This window comes from Dasypus novemcinctus, chromosome 17, assembly GCF_030445035.2.
Source record: "Dasypus novemcinctus isolate mDasNov1 chromosome 17, mDasNov1.1.hap2, whole genome shotgun sequence".
Classification (NCBI taxonomy): domain Eukaryota; kingdom Metazoa; phylum Chordata; class Mammalia; order Cingulata; family Dasypodidae; genus Dasypus; species Dasypus novemcinctus.
This window is the reverse complement of record NC_080689.1, coordinates 19,046,917-19,065,958: the sequence shown is the minus strand read 5'-3', so window position 1 is coordinate 19,065,958 and position 19,042 is coordinate 19,046,917. Positions and strand designations below refer to the sequence as shown.

At 34.6% G+C, this 19,042-nt stretch overlaps 1 protein-coding gene across 1 annotated transcript in view; it reads left to right on the top strand.

Moving 5' to 3' along the window:
• MEMO1 (mediator of cell motility 1) overlaps positions 1-19,042 on the top strand; it is a 138,603-nt gene that overhangs the window by 110,670 nt on the left and 8,891 nt on the right. The window contains exon 7 of the mRNA XM_058278350.2: positions 9,034-9,110. Coding sequence (XP_058134333.1) covers positions 9,034-9,110 — 77 coding nt within the window. The remainder of the gene's footprint in view (positions 1-9,033; positions 9,111-19,042) is intronic.

Genomic DNA, 19,042 nt, shown 5'->3' with positions numbered 1-19,042 from the left:
TTCTCAACTGGGAATGATTTTTGCCACCCTGGGGCACTTGGTAATGTTTTAGGTACATTTTTGGTCATCACAGCCCTGGAGGAGGGATGTGCTGCTGGTGTCTTGTAGGTAGAGGTCGGGGATGCTGCTAAACATCTCAGAATGCACAAGACTGTCCCCACATCAAAGAATTATATGGCTGAAAATTTCAGTAGTACTGAGACACTAACTCTGCTCTCGGGATGCAGGAAGCTATACTTCCTTGCCAGATCCCCCAAAAAGTTCTCAAGGTTCTTTAATATCTAACTCTATGGCTAGTTGGTATAGTACCTTTGGTGTTAACTTTTGGGGATGCAAAAATATCACTTCGATCTTAGGGCTAGATAAATGGTTAAAAGGTATTCCTTTTTTTTTCCTCAGAATGCTGAAGTTTAGTAATAGTTGATTTTAAAAACTAAGGAGTATCTACCATTACTGAAAATTAGCATTGAAAATTTGCCTTGGTAACAAAGCATGTCCATATGTTTTGGAGATTAAAAATTCTTGAAACCATGTCTCCTCACCCTTCACTTTTAAGGTTTTTATGAATCCTTGATTTAATTGGTTTCCCTGATGTTGTTCTTCAGCTTCTGAGCTCTCCCTCTAGCTTGACACTATGTGCAACCATGATGTAAATCCACGTAAAACATTACTTGTTGCTTTATATTGCTCTTTCTGTGAAGTCATCTTTTCTACCTTATTAATGAAGAGTCTGTCCTTTTCACAATTCTAAATCAAACCAACTCCAAACATTGTTGAGAAAAAAGAATGAATTTTGTTTTACACTGTGCCTAGATTCTCAGAAAATTGGTTAAGCCTGTATTCCCTCCTCATTTCCTGAAAATGTTGGTATTTAAATGGTAAGATAGGATGTTTGGATGCTAATTACAAAAAGTGACTCAAAGTTCCAAAGGTTGATAAATGTTAGCTGTAGATATTATCCAGAGACTGAAATATATTTATGTTAAGTAACAGTACTTTTCCAAGTGTTCATTTTTCAGTATCACCATCTCTTGGCAGTACTCATTAGGTGCTTATTTTATGCTTGTGGAAGGCACAGTGCTAGTTTTTGCTAAGAAATTTAATGGGGGGAGGTGAAAGGGAAGGTGGCACATGTATACTATTGCTAAATTGGTTGTCTCCTTACTGCCATAATAATAATTGTCATTATTGTAAAGTAAAATTATTTTTCTATATTATATACCTTTTGAAGTAATATGGAGCATTGACTAATTATGGATTAAGCTGTCTTAGTTTCAAGTTTCTTGAATCATATGTTAGTTGCACTGGGACATCTTTCCTGTATGTTCCCATCTTAAAAAAAAACCCTTCTCATGGAGATATTATATAGTGGCTTTTTTTCTTTATTTTTATGATGATATACAGATTGATTTTACCATACCAAATTGATAAACACTGAATTCTAAATCAATACACAGGAAGGACTCAGAGACCTTAAACAGTTCATTGAATTCGGCTCTTAATACACTCTAGATTTCTAAGTAGCTGATTTTTGAAGAACAATCACTTAATTGATTATGGCATCTGTGTTAGTCAGCCAAAAGGGGTGCTAATGCAAAATACCAGATATCTGTTGGTTTTTATAAAGGGTATTTATTTGGGATAGAAGCTTACAGTTACCAGGCCATAAAGCATAAGTCACTTCCCTCACCAAAGTCTGTTGCCACATGTTGGCGAAAGATGGCTGCCGACTTATGCCAAGAGTTCAGGCTTCCTGGGTTCCTCTCTCCCAGGGCTCGATTCTCTTTGGGCTCAGCTACTCTACTTCTCTGTGTGCTTACTTTCCAGGCTATAGCTCAAAACTCTAACCTCTTTTCTCTGTGTTACAGTTTCTCTGTGAGTCCCCACCCCCAAAGGGGCGGGGATGCAATGTCCTACTGATGAGGCCCAATCAAAGCCTTAGTCGTTATTTAATCAAGTAAAAGTGAAACCTCTGAATCCAATATAATATAATTTACAAACAGGCCAGATTACAAACATAATCTAATATCTATTTTTGGAATTCATAAATAATACCAAACTGCTATACTCTACCCTCTGAATTCCAAGCCTTATTTCAGTAACAATAATAAGTACAAAATCATATCATAATCAGTTTAAAGAAATATAGTTTGTCTTGGGCAGTGTCCCATCTTCTGTTGACCTCTGAAACTTACAAAACAATTTACCTGCTTCCAATATACAAATGGACAAAGGATACATTTTCATTACAATAAGGAGAAATTGGGAGGGAAGCATGAGTCATGGGTCCTCTGCAGGACATACTTCATTAGATGTTAAAGTCTGAGGATCATTCCTAAGAGGATGGTTTCTTCTCCTTGGTGTCTCCTAGGGATGCACCTTTTCCATAGGCTTGCCCAAGGGCCATTTTCTTAGTTCCACCCTCATCAAGCATCCGGGTGTTGACCAAGCTCTAGACCTCACCTTCCAAGAGCACTGGGGTGATAGCCAAGCTTTACCCAATCTTTGGGTAGAATCTTAACCCCACCTAGTACAGTGAAGTGAAGACAACATCCTCCCTAACCTTTGTTATTTAGGCTCAACCCTCTCAGAACAGGTTGACCACCTGGCCTTTCCTAATCCATGCGGGACAGGCCTACCCATCTCAGACCTATGAGGCAATGACCTCCAACCTCCCTAATCCTTGAGAAATGTGCACCACCCTCTTCAACTGCTGGGGCAAATTTACCTTCTCTGTACACGTGGGTGGGTTCCTCTCTTGGCCCAAGGTGATGGATATCTTAATTCCAGATCTCAGCTTCCATGGTTTTCCTCTTAAAGCTGTTTCTCCTTCAATCTCTCCTTTCCATGTCCCTTTTAGTCCAAACTGACTGGTTTTGTTCATGCAGCTTTCAAAAAGCTTGTTGGTTTAGCATGCAGGAAGCAGGGGTCCAAGCCATCAGACATTAAGACTTTCCATAAGTTTTTCCTAGATAATTATTGCATCTTCAATCCTGATTTACAAGTTCAATACTGTCCTCAAATGGGGCATATCATCTGGGGGCTTAATTTCCAGAGACTTGGTATTGGCAAAAGCAGTTTATGTTTTCTTTGTGCCTAGCAATTCAGTCCTCAGCTTATGTCTCTCAACTAGTATTTTACTATAAGCTGCAAGGGGAAGCCAAGGAACATTCTCCAAGTTTACTTTGGAAAGTTCTTCAGCTAGATGCCCAGGCCCGTTGTTTTCAAACTCTGCCCTCCATAAAACATCAGGAGTTAATCTTGTTAAGCTCACTGCGACTTTAAAACAGGGATTGCCTTTTCTCCAGTTTCCAATAATAGTTTCATAATTTATTTCTATGCCCTCATAAAAAGTCTCTTTAGAGTCCATATAACTATCACCAGTCTCTTTAAAGCACTGTAGGTCTTTTCTACCAAGCATCTCACAGTTCCTCCAAAAAACACTCCTTACCCATTTATAAAACTGTTCCAGCATTTGGTTATAAAACCACTTCCTCACTCTCTAGTACTAAATTCTGTATTAGTCAGCCAAAAGGCGTGCTGATGCAAAATACCAGAAATCTGTTGGTTTTTATAAAGGGTATTTATTTTGGGGTAGAAACTTACAATTACCAGGCCATAAAGCATAAGTTACTTCCCTCACCAAAGTCTGTTGCTATGTGTTGGAGCAAGATGGCTGCCGATATCTGCCAAGAGTTCAAACTTCGTGGGTTCCTCTCTTTCCAGTGCTTGGTTCTTTCCCGACTCAGCTGCCCTGCTCTCTCCACAAGGCCAGCTGTAGACAAACAGAATCCAATATCTATTTTTGGAATTCATAAATAATACCAAACTGCTGCAACATCTTTGACAAATTACTCAAATCTTGCAGTGAAAATTCTTTTGATTTTGTTGACTAATATATTGGTTTACCAGCAGTGATTGAATTTTTCATTTCTGATGATTGGTTCTCCTCATATTTAGTTTTAATTTCTCTGAAAAATAAAGTGGGAGACTTAATAGAAACAGTTGGGAGAGAGAAAAATGAATTTTGTTTCATATTCTGCCTTGTTGACCTTATTTGTTAGCCAATGTTCATTACAAGACTTTTTATTTATTTATTTAAAGACATTCATCTTTTAGATCCCATTTAGCTTTAATTTAAACTTGAAAAGAGACAGATAAAAGTAGAGAAACTGACATACTCAAGTTTTCTTTTGGCGTGAGAAGTTGAAAAGAGATACAGGAACCTGTATTTTATTATTCTACCTTCTTTCTAACCCCTCATTTTCCTTAAAGGAAACCCTGCATTTCAATTCCTGCCTTCTGTCTTAGCAGTCTTATACTTAGGAAAATGCATTAGTCAGCCCAATAGGATGTTTCCTAGGTAACACATATAATGATTCCACCTCATTTCACCCTTCTTGCTGTGAGCAGGAAGTGGAATAAGTGAAAGGACTTCTGATGCTAGAATTTGTTTTTTTTTCATGGTTAAATAATGTCCATATGCTTTGAGTACTTATCAAGTTCTACATCCTATCAAATGGTTTCATGTAAGAGAATTTTGTCTGGACCTATTTTAATTGTTTCTAATTAGTAAAATTTTCCCAAGTTTTATTTTTGACCTCTCCATATATACCATTAATATCTGTATTTTCCTGACCTCCCTGGAATTTATGTTTCCACATTTAGTTTATAGGCAGCTTTATCAACATAATTTTCAGTTAATTTCTAAGAAGTTTCTAAATGAAACTGCCTCCAACAGCAAAATTGATTCTTAAAAGTAGATTCATGGTTCTATTTGATTTGCCTTTTATGGTAGTTTTAAGTACAGATCAATGTCAATAAATTTACTTGGTAAATACTTAAGACATTATATTATTTTGTTAAAGGATAGATAATGTTTGCTATATAGTTCCTTTAGCAATTCTGAATTTTTATCCATAAACTGACATTTATTTCAGTTTACATGTTTTAAAATAAATATATGCCAGTGTTTAAAACTGACATTGTGCCCTGAATATATATAAAATTTATATCTTTATTCATATTTTAAAAATATATGTTAACAAGTAATTATTCACACATAGTCTTTTTTTGTTAGTCTCTTGAGTATGAGGATATAATTTTCTAAATACTTCTTAATTAGTTTGAGTGTAAGTTAGCTAATTCCTAAAATATATCTTATCCAGGTCTTCATATATTTGCCTTAAATATTTGTACATCCTGATTTTACTTATTCAGGTTTTTGATCCTTTCCAAATTTAAGAGAAGGTTAATACTTTTACATTATAACTAAGACTCTAGAATGGAATAACTATAGTATTTTGCTTATGAAAGTGATTACCTTATTTGATGCACTTAGAAAATAGTTCCTTTATGAAATGCATTTTTCCTTTGCTAGTGATTTCAGTTATGAATGACCCCAGTTTCGGTCCTTCGTTTGGGTTTAGAATTGCCTAATGCTCTATCTCACAGGTTTTTGTAAGGTTTAACTGAAATATTTGAAAATGCTTTAACATATAAATATAACATAATAAAATAAGCATTTAACTGCGATTTTATTGGACTTATGTTTGAAAGTCTGTCTGAGTGATCTTTTGGGACCTATAGCTCATTATTTCTGTAATCTAGTGCATAGCTTAATGTGAAGGTATTTGATTTTTTTTTTTTTTTTACTTTTTGTTTTGACGTACTTAAAAAGTAGTGTTGGTTCTTGTACCATTCATTGTTATGTTTGTCCTCATTAGTTGATTGTTGTGTGTTAAAAAGACATCCCTGGAGCTTATTCTCCACACTCTGTGAATCCACTCATTAATCACCAGTCACCTTTGGAGATGGGAAAATTACTTACCTGTATTTCTTTTTCTCAGAAAGCGTGCTCTGGAATGGATTCACAATGAGCTACCCTCCTTCCCTCAAAGAGTAAGGTTTCTGCTTTACAGGATTTTTTCTTGGGTTATTTTTCCTCTCATCTTTTGAATTTGAAAAGAACTGAGGGAAGGCACCTGAAGAAACTACTGACATACTCACTAGGGGAGTTCCAAAGCTTGTGCTGCCCCTAGGGGCAGTGTCAATGGCTCTTAAAGCTAGAAAGCTCATACTTGGAGTTGAAACAGGGGCTCAAAGAATCCATTTTCCCAGTGTACCTTCTGAAAGGATAAATTTCAGGTAAGTAATTTTCTCTTACTATACGATATGCTTTATTCATGCTTATGAAAGTACACACAAGTCCATTTCTCCAGGTACAGAGGCAACTGTACTTGTCCACTGTTTTGATTCGTAAGCTTTGCTGAATTTAGAAATAAAACATACCTGCTCATGAGTTATATGGCGTCATAATTTATTTTAAATCAACAATAATATTTAATAACATTGTATTTATGATCAGTACATTGTGCTAGTGCTGTCATTTATCTTATTTCTTATTAAATAAAATCTTGATAAACTTGTTTCAATAATAAGAAACAAAGTTCTTTTGAATTTAAATTCCAAGTGGTTTTTAACCTAAGTTATATGTGTGTGTATGTGTATATAGTATATATTCAGTATTTGTAAGTATTTCAGACATCCCATGTACTTTATTTCTTCGGAACAATTTTTATGTAAGTTACATTGAAATAGACTATATGAACAAAATAGCATTAAATATAGTTATACTTTCCAGTTACTATTACTATTAAGGCAGGCTTAACCAGCTTCAATCATTTGAAGCACCAATTCTGAACTTCAGAAATATGCAGAAAAGACTTTTGAATAGTAAATGGGTATCACTATAGTTGTACTTTTCTTTGCACCTGGGAGTAGCAAGCTTTAGATAAGACAGTTGTGTCACAGGGCTTATTGGCAATAGCTAAAACTAACAGCTATTTTCAGTAGCAGGGAAAAGAAAATATATTAGTTATCAATCCAAAGCAGTTCAGGTTCAAAGAATTTACATCTTTATTTCCTTCAAAGATAATATTATTACTATAATGACAGCCAGTCAGATTTTTCTTGTCTAGATCATCCATTTAAATTGTTCATTCACAGGAGTGGATGTGGCTCAAACAATGAGTGCCTGCTTCCCACATGGGAGGTCCTAAAAAACCCAAAAACAAACAACAAGCAAACAAATGAAAAAGACCAACTCAGGGGAGCTAATGTGGTTCAGTGGTTGAGCACCGGCTTCCCACATACAAGGTCCCAGTTTCAATCCCTGGTCCCAGGGCCTAAAAAAAGATATAAAAATAAAAAATAAAATAAATTATTTTATTTATTTTTTGTTCATTCACTTCACGTAAGATTTTGGACAGCTTTTGTCAAAAGAATTTTGAAATAGAAGTAGAATATCAGTACCAATGAACTGAATCCATAAGTTGCTGAATTAGAACATAGATTTGGGTTTGAACTTCCTGGCAGCCATGGTACACAGGAAAAATGAAGTAATTTATATAGTTCTCATTCTTAGGTAGGAAGAAGTATATACAATCTTAAGGAAAAACAAAGCTATATCTAACTCTAAATATTGAGAGAAATGGCTCATGAATTTAATAAAGAGACACTGAGTGATGTCTTTTTAGTCATCTTTAGCAATTCTTTAAGTGCAGGGAGATTAGTGAAACTAATAGCTATGCCACCATGTAGTAATCTTCAGTGTTTACGAAACACATTTAAATTATATTCAGAAAGCAGAAACAGTCTTGAAATCAGATTGCTTAATTCTAGGATACCATCAACTCTTGAGATGCAGTATTGATTTAATAATGGCTTTGGGGGGAGGGAATAAGAATCACCACATTGAGTAATTGTATATGAAAAGTAGAAATGTCAATGTCAAGGAAATACAGTATGTATTAGAAAGGTGACCATCAAAGACGATCATCATCAAAAAATGAAGTATTAAGTTCTGTGATGCATGATTTTTTTTCCCGAAAAAGGAAATCAAAAAAGATTTTATAATTTAGCACTGCCCATTATTTATAAGATAATAGTTTTAGTAAAATGAACAGAAAACTTAAAAATCCTACTTTTCCAGCCTAAGAAATCCATCCCCTTAGGTGTGAGGATACTAATTTGGATATTAGAACATTGCTTTAAACATGAAACACAGGACACATATTGTGCATACAAGATTGGTATACTATAATACCTTTAGAAATGTATTTTGGTGACTCTTTAAAAACTAGGAAATATAAAAATGAGTTCTTGAAAAAAGACATTACTGAAAGATAGGTTTAGGTGTGTCTGTAGTAAATCTTAGTTGAATAACAGCCCATAATTAATTATAAATATGTTTAACTTTTTTCATATGACTATAGTAGGAAACATGATTTATTTTCTGGGCCTTTTGTTTTTTTATCATTCTTCCTTTTAAGCTCCTTCTGCTGTTCCCTCTCTGTTCTGTGGAGAACTGCTAATCATTGAATGTTCTGTGCTTGTACCTTAGAGAATTTTTATGTCAGGGTAGGACTATTTATTATATTTATCAGTGTGTGTATCCTATTCACTTCACGTAAGGCACTTGTATGGATCTTTTCCAAAGGAAGGTTTTGCAAATATGAGATTAATTTTTTTATTAAGGTCATAAAGATTATACAAGTCATATATATCCTTGACCTACACATTTTTTTGCAATAGATATTAGATCTTTGCATTTATACAGCAAAAACTAAACTTTGTATGATTTATTAAATTGAGAGAGAGTTGTTAAACCAAGTTTTCTTGAATCGTAATCTTTGAGTTTACTTTCTATTATAGACTGATAAAATATGTTTAACAATCCTAACTTTTGAAGCAGTTTTGTTTTCTTAATCTTTTGCGTTGCTGCTGATGTTAAGATTCTGTAATTTGAAATAGGTTTTAACATCATAAAATTCTGTGGTGATATATCATTTCTTTATTACCTTCCCAATATGCCTTTTTATTTTAATGTACAAGGGCTCCTGGGAATGATTCTCTCAAAGGCTTAAGCTAAGCTTTGCCTTCCTTGAGAATTGAAATTATTGGTAAGCACTTGGTTTCTTCTTAGCTTCTAATTTTTCCCTATTTTATTTTGTACATGATATTTGTTTCAAGGTCAAAGGTTCCGTTACAGTTACTATGATGAATCCCAGGGGGAGATTTATAGATCCATTGAACATCTAGATAAAATGGTAAGTCTTTCAGGTGTGGGGTTTTAATGCTCTAAGATTTCTTTAATTTTAGATTAGTGATTCAAGACTTAATATGTTGAAATACATAATGGTCTGATAATTCTTTCCCTACTTTTGATTAAGTGTGCAAAGTACAATCTGCAATCATATGACTTGATTATAAGACTAATTCCTGTTCTAATAGTAGACATTTCCTTCATCTTAATTTTGATTATTGAGAATATTGAAGAATAATTAGATATGGATTTTAAGTACTTTTTTTTTTTTTGGGAGAATCTTAAATTTAGGAGCAATAGGATACTAATGCCATTATATACTATTGAGCAAAACCAACCATGGAATACCTTGACTCTAATTCCTGTTTGTTGGTTACTTAAAATACATGTTTTGGCTCTTTCTGAACTGTGCTATTGTTCCTTACAACTTAATAAAAAAACTTAGTATGTATTTAGGTTTGATAGCAGGCCAAACTACTCTTTTGTAGTGATACTGAAGACTTTATGAATTAGATCCTAGTAAAAGGCTATGTTCTTTGGGAGAAAATGTATGTGGACTTGAAGTCTAAAGAACTTAAAGCTTTAAAACATTTGATTGAAAGTCTTTGTTTTTCAGTTATCAGTTTTTTCCTTCTGGAAATAATGACATCATAGCCTTAGGATGACATGATGCAGCAATTCTAGTATATATGTAATTCACTAACTTAAATCTTGTCTGCTCTGCTAAAGGGATTAATACAAATATCTAATTTTATTTTAAATTTTAAAATTTTAGGCATGTTTATTTTGAAGTTCCTTTTGACTTTTTTCTTCACATTTCTTTAGAATATCTGAGAATTAACTTAAATTTAATGAGATTAGCAGTTTTAAACACAATAAATTTGTACCATTAATGCATTTCTTAAATCTTCTGTAAATCAGATTGCTATATATTTAATTGTAATTTTGTGTTGATTTTCATTTCTAATTAATTTGAAACTTGTTAAGATTTGAGGTTTAAGTTTCTGTGGTCTGACTCCTTTAATTGTCTCTTTAAGAAAAGCTATAAAAAAGCTCAAGAAAACCAAATTACTTTGGTGAATGAAATAATTTGCTTTACTCTTTACTCTTATCCTTTGATCTTTTTTTTTTGCTATACGAATTTTTCTTAAATGAAATTTCAATTTGTTTTAAATATAGGCTTTTAAAATATGATTGTGTTTTTAATACTACTGGCATTTTCTTTGAAGTAATATGATAGTCATAGTGTTTGTTTTAAGCTTTGAAAAGCCATTGCAATCATGCTGGTATCTACTCAGATATAGAATATTTACTATAACAGATCTATCACTGGCTTGTTCTGTGACCTTTTGTGACCTTTGACAAATTGCTTCAATTCTTCTGTCCTCATTTCTTCATATGTAAGATGAGAGAATTGGGCCAGGTGATCTCTACATTGTCTTTAAACTATATCAGCTTGTAAGCCTGTCGTCTGTGACCATCAGCTTTACTAATGTGTGAACCTTTATCCATATGTTTTAGTACAAGTTTATTTCAACTAAAGTAGGCAAAAAATTTAACTAAAATTTTTTAAAATTAAAAAATACTAAAATTTTATTAAGTAATCTGGATCTGAATTTATAGGGAGGATGTATCATATAGTATATTCTATTAAAAGCCAAATGGAATGAATTCAAATTTAGCTACTTTTGAGATTTTATATTTGTCTTGATTTTTACTTTAAATCCAATTGTTGCCTGGTATTTTTTATCTTTAGGGTTTTGTTTGGATTTTAATTTACTGACCTTTCTTTTGGCTTTATGATATTTTCATTTCAGAGGTTTAATTGCTTTGATTTCCAGTTCTACGCTTCTTTTTCTGAGATGTAGTTCTCAGTTGCCTCAGAAAACTTTTCTAGTTCTGTCATTTATTTTCCTCACATAACAGATGTTTAATGGGTATCTACTATGTGTCTACTACTGTGTAAAATATTGAAAATGCCAAGAAAAAAAACATGGCATATCGTTGAACAGATTTTCAAACAAGCCATTGTATAGAGATGTAAGAGATATTTAGGAGGTAGAATGAATAGGGCGTTAGAAATTGATTAGCCAAGGGAGTGAAGGAATCTGTGATATTTGTGTTCCATGCTTACATGGATGTTACTATTCACCAATATAGGCAATATATGAAAGGAAGGTTTAAAAAGAAAGAGGATGTGTTCAGAGTTAGACAGGGCATTTGTGGTATGTTTAGAACTGCACTGTCCAGTACTGTAGCCACTGTACACATTTTAATTTATTGACCTTTCTTTTACTTTATTATATTGTTATTTCAGAAGTTTATTTGTTTTTGACTTCTGGTTCTACTCTTATTTTTCTGAGCACTTGAAATGTGGTTAATCTGAATTGAGAGATTCTGTAAGTGTAAAATACACATTGGATTTTAAATACTTATTATGAATAAAATATAAAATATTTCATAATTGTATTGATTATGTGATGAAATGATACTATCTTGGATTGGCTTAAATAATACATTAAAATTAATTTTACATCTTTCATTTTTCTTTTTTTAATGTGGCTACTAAAAAATTTAAAATTACATATATGGTTTGCATTATATTTTTATTGGGCTGTGTTGGTTTAGAACATGAAGTTAGGTCTAGATGGAGATAAATGTTTTGAAGTCATTGATGTATGAGTGGTAGATGGAAAAAATGATTGTTAATGTCATTGTCCAGAGAGAGAGTACAGAGAGTACGAAGAAAAGAGGAGTTAGGTCACAACCTTGAGACATAGCTGCATTAAGCCAGTGAACATATGAACGAACAAAAAATTCTGCTTAGGGAAAAATTGAGTGTGAATGACAACACAGAGAGGAGAGATCTTTAACAAAGAGAGAGGGAAAATATCATTTGCTACAGAGAGATTAATTTAAAGAATTTTAAGAGGAAGTTTCAAAAGAGTAATTTAAGATTAGAAGGTAAATTGGAGTGAGGATATGAAGACCTAGTGATAAAAAAATATTTCTACAAGTTTGATGGTGAAAGTCAGGATTAGTATTGAGTGTTAATTTGTTTGGGGGATGAGAAGATGCAGGAAAGCATAGTCAAAGGAAGACTTTTTTAAAAAATGGAACCTGAGATCAGCTTCAAAATTCTCAATAACATTAGTAAGTGAATTTAAGGTACTGGAGAGATTTTCCTCTCAAAATTTTATCAGCTGAATTATCACATGATCTTAAAGATTGAGATTTCTGCTGTAGTTCACTTTCTCAACTTTCTGGTTTTTCATTTAGGAAAGAATCTCTATAAGGAGGTAAGGCTTGTATATATGTGAAATATAAATAATTAGTGGTATGTGTATAAAATTTACCTTCTCATTAAAATTATTTTCTGTATGGTTAATCAAAATAAAGTCACAAAGTAAATAAAGCCTTCCTAGACAGTGTATTTTGGAAAGTTGGCTCTGTTTTATGTAAAAGCAACACTATTTCCACCAAAAACAGCAAGAATTCTTCCAGGAGGGGCTACTCTCTCAAATTCCACATATACCCAGCTACTTGCTTGGTATCTTCACTTGGATGTCTAATAAACAGCTCAAACTAAACACATCCAAAATTGAATTCCTAATTTTCTCCCCACAAAAACCTGCTCTACTAATCATCTTTCCCATTTCAGTTGATAGCAGCTCTATCCTTCCTGTTTCCTGTCTACACTTGTCTTCTTCAGTCTCAAGTGCTTAAAGTAGGAACTAGAGCAATCCTTTTAAAACCTAAATCAGATCATGTTACTCTTTTTCCCTACTCAGAATACAAGTCATTCTCTTGTGGACACACTGGTCTCTCCACTGTTACTTGAAAATGCCTTGTATGTACTCAGCTTGGGACTTTTGTTCTTTGTTGCACTTGACTGTCTCACTCAATTCCCTTAAGTCTCTGCTAAGTCTCACCCTTCCAATGGGACGTACTGACTACCCTATTTAATTTTATATCCCACACACCCCTTCCTCCAGCACTCTAAATCCCCCTTACCCAACCCCCCTCCACTTTTTGGTAACAAGTTAAATTATTTATATATTTATTGTGCTTTAGTCAGTATATTTGGTTTATTTACTGATGTAGACAAAATGTGTAGAGTAGTGAGTAGAACATATATTTATGGAATGAATTAATGAATATCTTCATATTCATATAATTTTAAAAATGAATTCCATAATTGTAATAAGGGAAATGACAGAAAGTAATTTATAATAAAGCAATATATATATTTAAGGATATAAATGCCCAGACACAACTATATGAGAAGACATAATGAAATCATTAGATGTTTATGCATAGTATCATTTAATGCAACAGCTATCAATACATGCTTATATAAGTATCTAAAATTTGTGACTCAAATTACTAAGTGGCATTGCTGGGTGACTTGATTTTCCAAAATGATAAATTCTTAGTAAGTTATGAGCAGAACAAAGTACGTTCTTCCCTCAATTTTCTTGATAGTTCCATTCCTGAAAATCAACTGTATATTAAAATGCAAACATTATTTGTGTGGTTTTTTAATAAAATTGAATTAAGTTGTAGATAGTTATAAATAGATTTTTCACTTACATGGACATGTGAAAAGTCCTATCGAACAGAGAATAATTCTCTGTGTGTGGGATTGCAGATCTCAGATTCTTCTTTCCAGACAGACAATATCCTTTGACCCTTTCCACTGAATCCCAACAAAAAAAATGTGCCCATGATCTTCCATTATGCCCCTATGTGAACATTTGTTCTATGACCTTACCCTGCTTTATTTTCTTTACAGTATTTATTATTATGTGACTTATCTCTTTGTTGGTCGGTTTGGTGACTGCTTCCAATATTAAAATGTAAACTTCTTGAGGGGCAAGTATTTTGTCTATTTTGAATTCCATTGCCTTTCAGTGGACACTTAATATATATTTGTCGGATGGATGGATGGATGGATGGTGGATGGAGATAGAGGTGAGAGATAAAGCTAGAGAATTTAGAACAGGCTGTTTAAAGGATTTTTTTTAGGTACCTGGGATTGAGCCCAGGACCTCTTATATGGGATGCAGGCACACCCTCTCCCCTGTTTAATGGATTTTAATTAGGAAAGTGATAAGATTAGGTTATATTTGAATACAAGATCATATGGCTACAATGTAATAAATGGATTGGAAATAGGCGGGAGGAGTTATGTAAGACCAGTTAGGTAGTCCAGGTAAGAAACGATGGTAATTTAGACAGAGGGTGGTGTGGTGACAGTAGAGGAGAGGGCTACAAGTGGATGTATTTACTTGTGTAGCAAGTAAATTGATGATGGAACTTAGAGCTAGATTGAATTTGGGGGGTGAAGGAAGTGTCACTATTCACTTAGGTAGGAAGCACAAGAAAAGAAGACCAGTGTTTTGTTTTGTTTTGTTTTGTTTTGTTTTGTTTTGTTTGTGAGGGGAAGATCATAAAGTCTATTTAGGATATATGTTATATTTGCTGTTGACTTTGAAACATCCAAGTGTAGATATCAAGTCATTAGGTAGGCATTTGGATTTTCATTTCGCCAGTTATTTTTGAGTGCCTCTGCCATCCTGGACACTGGTGGAGATAAGGCAATGAACAAGTAGACATGGCCTCTGCTCTCACAGCAGCATTTATTCTAATGGGAGGAGAGATACGTTAAGGAAATGTGTAAATCAGTTTTGAGTAGTGATGTGTGCCATGCAAAAAATATTAAAAGGATTTTGAGGTGGTAAATGATTTGAGACTACTTTGGATTGAGTGGTAGGAGAAAGACTTCCTTGAAGAGGAGCGTCTAAACTATGATCTGAATGATAAGAGGTAAGCCAAGTGAAGATCAGAGGGAAGAGCATTCTAGGCAGAATGAATCGCCAGTATAAAGACTTTAAGATGGGAAAGATGCTGGTGTCTCCGAAGAAAAGAAAAAAGGCCAGTATTGCAGGAATATAGTGGATAAAGGAAAGAGTGGTGCAAGTTTGTGGTAAAAGAGGTAGGTGGGGATCAGATAATGCAGGGGTTTATAATCCAGAAATTTAGATGTCAGATACTTTTAAAGATCTCTCTGGTCATTGTGTGGAGAATGGGAGCAATAGAAGCAAGACAGGCTTTTGCAGTGGTTCCAGGCAAAGATAATAGTGGCAGTGATAGTGGAGATGGAAAGAAAGTATATAGATTTGAGATTTCTTCTGAAATTGAATCACCAGGTCTGTGTTTCTGGGTTTGCTGTATTGATTTAGAGATAGAGAAATGGTCTGGTCTGGAAATACGTTTGAGAGCTCTGAACATGTAGATGTAATTAAACCAGGGCACAGATGATGTTGCCTGCTCTAGCAATTCTCAATATTGTCTTTACAACTGAAATGTGTCTGTGGAGTGTTTTCAAAATAAGAATTGCCCATACCATCCACCCCTTCAGATCCCCATTCAGATGTATATAAGGAATCCCAACATCTTTATTCCTAAAATAGCTTTGTAGGCAAACTTGAACTGATAACTGCTAGCCTACTATGGCTCCTGATCTGTTGAAGTGGAACAAAAACTTTTATCCATCTTCTCTTGTTTTCCATTCAGCTCTTTAAATAACATTAATCAGGCAAGCCACGCCTTTTTCAAATGTCCGAATTTATAAATCAGTGAATTGGTGCAGTTAGCACAGGGGAGATGTTTTCCTCAAAGCACTGGTTTATCTGGTGCTTTGGTCACTGAAGATAGCATACTTTGGAACTCTGGAATCGTGATCATGTTTAAACACTTAATTTACTCTTCCTTGTTATTCTGTTGTATAAACATCCAAATTTTACAATTTTTAAGACTTTTTTCTATCTGTTTTGATTGTTAGCTATGAAGAAGACTGGCTTTGTCTTCCTTGGCTTATCTAAGATTGACCCTGGTTTCTTACCTTGAGGCAGAGCAGAAGGAGTCACAGTTACCCATTAGCATAGTTTTCAAAACTTCTCCTGAAATTGTTGTCTTCTCTGCTAGCTTTCTAAGTCTGTGAAGCTATAAGTTTTTAATTAAAAGAACAATAAGGTGTATACATCAAAGATTATTCTCTTGTCAGTAGAAACAATGAGCTTCAAGTTGACTTCTAAATCTGCAATACCTAACTTGAGATGTCCAGAATCATTAAATATAAAGTATTTGCTTCCTATTAATGTGCTTGAATTTAACATTTGGTATAAATTTTGACTTGGAGTCGATTTTTTAGTCCATTTATTGAAACATTTCTATATACAGAATTTTTAAGTGGCTCACTATTATTTTATTATGCTGTTCATTTAATTTACATCCCAGTTTCAGGAGTTAGAATAATTGGACCAAAATAATAAGAATGATTGACTCTACCTACACATATACTCATGAATGTGTAGGTATATATACATATATCTGAATATATACACACTTACTTAGGCAGACTATTATAATGTGCTGTTTTAATTGATTTATATAATCAGATCATGACTATCCTTTTGCATATTCCTTTTCTAATTATTGATGTTATAAATAATTTATTCACTTGAGAATCAATATCTTAGTTTTTATCTGCAGTCTTCCCAGAGCAAATAGAGTCGAATGGTTTTCTTTATAAATATTGCAAAAATGTTAGCAATGCTGAATTGCAATACGTATATATTTTGAAATTATGATAAATGTAAAGATTATTTTAAAATATAAAAAGTTTTGGATTTTATCTTCAGAATTTGTATGTTGGTTGTTTGGCCCTTTATTTTTGTTATCAGAAAAGTCTTATTAAAAATGTATTTATTTAGACAGTAGAAAATAAAATTGCTTCTGAGTTCCAAAAGTAAAAGTAAAATAGTAATCTCTCTTGTTGCAAAATGTTTATATCTTTTTTTCAAAAGATTTTATTTTTTATTTATTTCTCTCCTCTTCCCTTACCCCCCAGTTGTATGCTCTGTGTCCATTCACTGTGTGTTCTTCTGTGTCTGCTACTATCTTATCAGCGGACCGGGAATCTGTGTTTCTTTTTGTTGCATCATCTTGTTGTGTCAGCTCTCTGTGTGTGTGGCGCCATTCTTGGGCAGGCTGCACTTTCCTTCACGCTGGGCAGCTCTCCTGATGGGGTGCACTCCTTGTGTGTTGGGCTCCTGTACGCGGGGGACACCCCTGCATGGCATGGCACTCCTTGCGTGCATCAGCACTGCGCATGGGCCAACTCCACACGGGTCAAGGAGGCCTGGGGTTTGAACCATGGACCTCCCATGTGCTAGGTGGATGCCCTATCCATTGGGCCAAGTCCACTTCCCTGTTTATATCTTTAGCATTTGAAAATTTTGGAAATTAATTGTGAGAAAAAGGAACACATACATAAAGAAAAAAATATATGTAAAGGCAAACTGAAAAGTCATCTTGGGATTATTGACTATGGACCACTTTTTCTCTTGTAATTAGTGCTCTGCAATTTCAGTACTTGAGTCAGAATAGAAAGTATTTTAAGTCATCGATTTTTTGTTTTTTAAACATACTCGTTTATAAATTTTGACAAAGTTTAACATGCCCTGTATCCATCATTGCAAGATCATATAGAACAGTTCCAATGCCCCAAAATGCCCCATTTTCCATCTATTCTATTCCCCCCTTCCCTTTCCCTCAGGACTCATGGCAATCACCAAGTTTCACTCCTTGAAGAATTAGATTCATAGTTACTTGCAACAACATTGAGGGCTTCACATACTGACCTGTCCTCCCCTATTAGGCACTGCCTGTGCTCTCAAGAGACTCCTGCTCCTCTATTTGAGAACATAGCAGGACTCCCCAGGAGTCCAACACCTTTCTATTCATTGTGTGGGTCTGCACACGTTGATACAACACACTGACAGGATGAACAGTCACATACTTCCTAGAAGCCAGCCCCAGGTGCACTCTGTCCCACATGCCACCCACATCCAACATTGTAAACTAGTAACCCTCCCCTTCCCAGGCTGTGCTAACCAAAAACAAAACAAAACCAAAACATTCCCAGCATTGTGGTTTCAACCACATACCCACAAATCCCTGGAGTTCATCTGCTCCCTCTGCTGACCCTCCCCCCAGTTACATGGACAGTGCAAGACCCCCCTGCCTACCCTCCTCACAGGCCAGCCCTGTACATCCCAATAGCATCACTGCACCACTGTCATGCCCATCCACTGTACAACTACACCCTTCCACCTTAAAGATTTTGCCCATATGGGCACTGGCTCACAACTCTCTACTCCCTTTCAGTCTCCTGTAAATTTGTCTTCCAGACTCTAGCTCTGTGAATCTGCTCAGTTTGCTTAATTCATATCAGTGAGGTGATGTAATATTTGTCCTTCAATGCCTAGCTTGCTTCACTCAACACAAGGTCTTCAAGGTTCATCCATGTTACCCCATGTGTTAATACTATATTCCTTCTTACAGCTGAGTAATATTCCATTGTATGTGTACACCAGAGTTTGCTTATCAGTTTATCTGTTGATGGACATTTGGATTGTTTCCAACTTTTGGCAATAGTGAATAGTGCTGCTATGAACATCGGTGTGCATATATCTGTTCATGTCCCTGCTTTCAATTCTGCAGGGTAATATACCCAGTAGTGGGATTGCTGGATCATACGGCGATCATATGGCAAATCTATAGTTAGTTTTTTGAGGAACCACCAGACTGTCCTCCACAATGGTTGCACCATTTTGCATTCCCACCAGCAGTGGATGAGGGTTCCCATTCTTCCACATCCTCTCCAGCACTTGCAGTCCTCTGTTTTTTTAATAGATGCCAGTCTAATAGGTATAAGATGGTATCTCATTGTACTTTTGATTTGCATTTCCCTAATAGCTAGTGATGTTCAGCATCTTTTCATGTACTTTTTAGCCATTTGAATTTCTTCTTTGAAGAAGTGTCTATTCAAATCATTTGTCCATTTCTTAAATGGGTTGTTTGTCTTTA